This window comes from Scyliorhinus torazame, chromosome 10 (assembly GCF_047496885.1).
Source record: "Scyliorhinus torazame isolate Kashiwa2021f chromosome 10, sScyTor2.1, whole genome shotgun sequence".
NCBI classification, from domain to species: Eukaryota; Metazoa; Chordata; class Chondrichthyes; order Carcharhiniformes; family Scyliorhinidae; genus Scyliorhinus; species Scyliorhinus torazame.
In genome coordinates this window covers 42,574,092-42,580,610 of record NC_092716.1, presented here as the reverse complement: position 1 = coordinate 42,580,610, position 6,519 = coordinate 42,574,092, and the positions used below count along the sequence as shown (strand labels likewise).

General features: G+C 39.8%; 1 protein-coding gene across 2 annotated transcripts in view; it reads right to left on the bottom strand.

Annotated features, from left to right (window-relative positions):
- Positions 1–1,055: 1,055 nt before the first annotated feature.
- The window catches only part of rnf166 (ring finger protein 166), an 88,342-nt gene continuing 82,878 nt past the window's right edge, over positions 1,056–6,519 (bottom strand). For both annotated transcript variants that reach the window (XM_072518016.1, XM_072518017.1), the window contains exon 6: positions 1,056–5,788. In XM_072518016.1, the coding sequence (XP_072374117.1) occupies positions 5,723–5,788 (66 nt within the window). In that variant the 3' untranslated portion in view covers positions 1,056–5,722. The remainder of the gene's footprint in view (positions 5,789–6,519) is intronic.

Here is a 6,519-nt window from a genome sequence, read left to right as displayed (position 1 = left end):
AGGACAGTATCTCAGAGGAACAGTTTCCTGGAGCAAGTGTGAAAAATCTAATTGCATTTAGCACAAGAAATTAACAATTTGCCAGTGAATCGATTCAAAGTTTCATATTCCTACTGCATGCTCATCTGATTAAAGGTTTCCAAAAAAAGGAACTAAATGAATTCACAGCTTTTGATTTTGTCTCCCTATCTTCACAGAAAATCAGTTCTGAATTTGACACTGAAAACATTAGCAAGCTAGCTGACAAATACAGAAAGAATTTGGACCTTAGTTGAACGACGTCATCTGCCCAAAACAGCATGGAGACGGAGTCCATTGTATTGGTTCATAATGATTACAGATACATAATTGCAGAGAAAGATGAAACAAAGTTCATGGCAATTTTCCAGGAAATGGTGACTTTCAATCTACAAAAATGCAGAACAAAATCTTGTAGTTTCACAACTGGTGGATATATGTGCAGCCTTTCAAACTTCCAGTACTGACTGTGGGTGAGGCGTTAGCCTTATGAATAATATCAAAACTAAATCACTAAATAGATTGAAAAAAAATTGCCTCGACATGCTAACGACGATCAAATTTTATACTTTTCTTAGTAGAGAAGTAAGTCTTGACACTGGAAGAGTAAAGACAGAGGAGAAAAGATTTGAGGTCCAAGACAAGTATCTGCCCCATCCACCGAGCCTGGCAACTCGTGGCTCAGTCTCTCACTCCAGTGACAGTGATTAATGGTCTCCTAAATCAAGAAAATAAATTATTTCTTTCATGTGTCAAAACAAAAGAAAGAATATTTTATGTCATAACAAAAGGGAATCTATTTTTGTTGCATACTTAAGACACTAGATAAAAAAATCTTTTTCACTTGTCAAGAGATATAATCTTTAATTTTAAGCATAAAGTGGGAAACTTATTTTGTTTCATGCATCAAAATTAATGATAAAATGTTGTTTCCTATGTCAAGAAAATGGATAGTTTTGTTGAATGCCTCAGAGGAACAGTTTGCAGTGTTACATTTTATTTTTAGCTAATTTAAAGAAACGTCTTAAACAGTGTACCTTGTTTATTATCCCTTCTTTTAATATTCTTTCTTTCTTCTATACATATGGTAACTTAAAAAATATATATATTAAATACAGGTTTTTTTGTTTCTACCGGTGGTGCATCTCTGCACAGTATCTTAATATTGGTGCGTGTAACAAACGTCATTCTGCATTCAGATGGAAAATATTAGAGAGAACATTGGTTGAACACCCATTAGGGAATATTCGCAGCATCTCCCAGCTTGCTTCTAGAAGCGACCAGAGCTCTGAATTTCAAGACAGATGAATAAATGTAATTCTTTTATTGCCATAGTAGCAGGCAGAGTGAGCACATAGCCTACAATCCTCAAAAAGCTTTCTTGGGGTGTAGGATGCCATTGATTGCACACATGTAAGCTTACCAGCCACCACATGTCAATTCTGAAACGGACTGCAACTGAAAGGTCACATCTTTGATGCCCAGCTGGTGTGCATCCATAGGCAACGGATCATGCAGGTCAACCCCTGGAATCCTGACACAGTCATGATGCCTTCATTCTGCAGCAGTTCACTCTGCCCATCTGTATTTCAGCCATCACAACCAAAGGGTGACTATTGCAAGACAAGAGTTATCCATTGACACAATGGCTCAGGATATCAGTGTACAACCTAAGCACATAGGAGCTCCATGCATACAAGGAAAACCACATCGCCACATGGAATATCATACCGTACACCACTGTTGTGCAAAACAATGGGTTGGGACTTTGTCATGGACTTTGAGACCCTGATGTCAAGACCAAATGGGGCCTACAGCCTGCACACACTGGATGAGTGCCAATCTTCCTCCACGGTTATCTGGTCCCACTGACTTTGCAAAGTTTGTCTGGAGAGTTTTCTGGGCCTCGCCTGGAAAAATCACATCTCTCTTTCCTCTCCACCAAGGTCACTCGTACAGCAGCTGAAATCTTGGAATCTGCTTTCTGCAATATTGTGCCATTATTGAGTGTTCCCAATGTAAAATTCTTTTCAAATGACTTCCAGTACCTGCTCCAACTACAATGCACCTCACCTTGAAGAAATGTATGCTGGCTTTAAGCAGAGTAGGTTAGCTTTACCTCATGCATGATCTTGTACCTCTGCTTAGACATGCAGCCATGCAACAGTGCACTTTGCATTAGCTGCACTCTGAATTAGCAGGCAGCATGGAGTTGGCACAGGTAATCCGGCATTGCAATTCCCAGGCCCATTTTTGGATTCTGCCCAATATTGCCCCGATGTATTTTCGTTGATATTGGTAATACTGATCTACCTGATTAAGATCGTCTGGTATTGAGAGATTCCCAGATGTGCTGAAAGTCTCAACAATGTGTAGGCTGCATGTGGCATTTCCCTGTGGTGCACAATACATTTGTCATGTTCTTAGTTTGTTAATCAGTCTAATGTGGTGTCACATAGAACTGCTCATGTAACCATACATGCATCTTTGGAATGCAATTTCGAAGTGCACAAGGGTTTTATGCCACCAATTTTCTCAGAACTGGAAATATGTCTTTGAACAGGGGCATTTATCCTTAATTATCACTGCAAGGCTACAACAAACTTCAGGGCCAGATAGTAAGTAGACCTGTACCACCCAAGGTGACTGAATGAAAAGGCATACTGGCCCGTAACTTCCTCAGTGTGGCAACCTCAGGCGGATTTCCACTCTTGATGGACTTGCCTTCACTGTGATTCTAAAGCCCGTCTCGCCCAGCCTTTCTTACTCAGGCTGGGTGAGACAGGAGCAGCAAAGCACACCCCCAGCTACATCGACGTGGCGTAATTGGGGTGCAGAGAAGTAAGTCACTCTCCCTTTTTATGGCAGTAGCTGCTGTAAAGGGGAGGTTTAAAGGGACAATTAAAAGGTAAGTGGGACAGACAACAGGGGGCGGGTGGGTCATGCGTGCGTGGGTGTCCCGTGAGAGGCTGAGTCTGAGTTTTTAAAAAACTGTTACTCTGGAGTTAGAAGTGACTTTGTTCCTCTAACTCATTCAGAATAACCTGCAGGGAAAACTGGCAGAACCACTTGAAATTATCAATTTAAATCGCTCCTGTCGGACGGTTCCCAGTCCAGCGCAACTGTCTAGAGGAAGTTAGCATTTCTGGGCGATTGCCGGATAAACCCTTACATGGGATCTTCCGAGAGGAATTCCCCAGTACATCATTGGGTTACCCCTTAAATGTGACCCTGGGGAATCAGGAAGTTATGGGCTATTATTTATCAAGTTCATTTTTATTTTATTTGTTCAATGGATGTGGGTGTTGCTGACAAGGTCAGCAGCTTTGGCCAGCCCTATAGTAGCCAGTACTTAAACGACTACCAGTACCCAGACTGTTCCGTTTTACAGGGACTTTTATTAGAATTCATGGCCTGCACCTTGTCCGTCAGAATGTGCAATTCAAATATTGGAATGTGCAGGTGTCTTCAGAGTAAGGTCATTAGTGGTAATGATGTGTACCTCAAAGAATCAGATGAACCTTTTTTAAGAAATAAACAATTTGCTCGAGCAAAAAAACTAAAGGTGTAGTACCTTGTAATTCATACCCAAGACAATACAGATGAAATGAAAATCGCTTATTGTCACAAGTAGTCTTCAAATGAAGTTACTGTGAAAAGCCCCTAGTCGCCACATTCCGGCGCCTATTCGGGGAGGCTGGTACGGGAAGATGAGAGTTATGATCAATTTCTGTCCTGTCCCTTGTTCACCATAATGTTCAATGGGATTACATTTGATCGGCTACACGCAAAACTGAAAATGCATTATCTACTGCAGATCGCTAGATATAGCCAGATGCACGCACATGCACATACACACTGGCCCAGCTGGCATCAAAAATGACAGCACTTGCTGTGAATTTCAAAGGAAGCTATCTGCAATGATCTATATCAATCTACGTGGTGTGGATCTCACCTTTCCTGACATTACTTACCTTCCCACGCCAGCTTGAAGAGATCTCTGACATTCAGAAAAGTTGATCCCACCAAGAAAGCTATCACATTGAAGAATCCTCACAGACAGCAAAACAAAGTAGCAACCACTGATTATCCTTCACTTTTCAATCATTTTACCAACAATTAAATAAAGACTGGGAGACTCGCATGAAATTAATATGGAAGCTGAGATATAAACAAACTTTAAAAAGTAACTATTTTAAATATCTGGAATTTATCAGGATAGTGAAATTTGCATACCATAAATACAATTCTGTATTTTTTAAGGCCAGAGAGGTTGTTCAACAATAATTATGAACTTAGTATGCGATTAAAAAATTATTTACACCTCAATCAACAAGGTATAACTTTATCAAGGCTTTTCACAGCAAGACCAATAGCATAAAAGTGGAAGTTCTTAGAATTCCTACAGTGCAAAAGGAGGCCATTAGATTCATCAAGTCTGCACCAACCCTCTAGAAGAGCACCCTACCTAGGCCCGCTCCCCCATTCTATCCCCGTAGCCCCACTTAACCTGCACATCTTTGGACATTAAGGGGTAATTTTAGCATGGCCAATCCACCTAACCTGCACATCTTTGGACTGTGGGAGGAAACCAGAGCACCCGGAGGAAACCCATGCAGACACGGGGAGAAAGTGCAAACTCCACACAGACACCCAAGGTTGGAATTGATCCTGGGTCCCTGGTGGTGAGGCAGCAGTGCTAACCACTGTGCCAACATGCTGTTCACATCAATTTGAGTTCTAAAGATTTCTCTCTGCAGTGACTTCACCAGCGTGCCTTGTGAAGCACCTGGAAATCACTGTCAGTAACTCCTCTGTTTCCACTTTTAATTGCACAAGTGGCTATACCAGTAGTTGCTGTCGGTTTCACAGTTGTAATGCTGGCAGCTTTTCTTTCATTGTAACCACACAGTCCAATCCACCATATCATCTCTTTGTTTACAATGCATTTCACTAAATTTGCCATCTGCTAACTGTTAAATTCGAGCTCTGACAAGTAACATGATAAATGATACACAGCACTGATGAAAGGTTTTTCACTCAATTCTCAAATTTTCTATTCTTTCCTGAACCATTTAAAAAATATACTTTCATTTCTTATAATGCAAATAACCCTAAAACATTAAAAACACAAACTGTAAACCAAACAGGCCTTTCACTCAAGCCTTTCCATAAAAGTACAACAATTTGTAATGTAGAAAAATGTAGGAATAAATTTAAAACCAAACAACAGGTACAGGCACACTCTAGTGATTTAAAAACAAACTTGTTACGAAAGCGGTTACTTGACTGGCCGAGCTACCAGAACCCTACAAAATGCTGTAAAGTGTGTATGATCTGTGCCCAAGTTTGAGAAGTTAACTTATATAGAGGTTGATAGCACCCTATTGAATACTAAGAAGTGTGCACTACCTATCCCCAGCTGGGAGAAGGTAGCCTGTGCAGTAAATGACAGCATCCACCAGAATGCTAAGAAGTTGGCACTCTCTTTGCACAGGTGAGAAAATGACCTGTTCGAGGGATGACAGCACCTTACTGAATGCTGGGACGAAGACACTACGTTTGCCCAGATGAGAGAAGGTGACTTGTGCAGAGAATGATAGTACCCTACAGAATGCTGGGAAATTGGCACTCTCTTTGCCCAGGTGAGAGAAGGTGACCTTTGCAAAGGACGTCTGCTTAGATCTCTGTGCAGGCAGTTGCTTCATTTCTCTGTGAGTGAAAGTGCTATTGCTGCATGTAACGCCGCATCTTCATCAATGTTGTAATCCTGAAACAAAGAGTAGAAAATAAAAAATGCAGATTATTCCAACCGTGTAAGGTGTAAGCTTTGCTGAATAATAAAATACTTCCTAAACTTGTGTGCTTAGTTTAATTCTTAGCTGCCTTTAGATATTGGAAATTGCTGCATGTTAAAGGTAGGTACCCAGAGATTTGACTTTAGACAACAGAACTCTAGTACTTGTTATTTTATGAAATCATGGTTCACAACACCTGATTTTCGAATTCATCTATGTTAAGTGAAAAATTGAATTACACCAAAATAAAATATTGCAAGAATAAGACCAGCAAATGACCATTGCTTCATTTTCAAAAACATGGAAGTCTACAAAATAAATGCAATTTTGCACTGTTGGCATTGTTATTTCTGGGTTTACTTTGTGCTGAATAAGTCTCATTCGTGCTCTGTTTGGGCTAATAATTTGGTTGAACAAAAAATAAACTCAGTAATGTGGAGTTACTAGTGCAATATACAGTATAAAACAGTGCAATATTTTGAATTATAATCAGGTACAAATGCTGCATTATAAAACATGCTTTGGAAACATTGGTCATGACTTATAGTTTAATATATGCATTTGTAAAATAGAGGAAAGTTTCTAGTGTTTAAGACCAACATTATAGAAAAATTGTAAATATGCTAATAATTCTTTTTTCACTGTAATAAAAATAGCAGAAATCTGAAGGTTCAGTTGCAATTAATCAAAATTTAACTGTTCA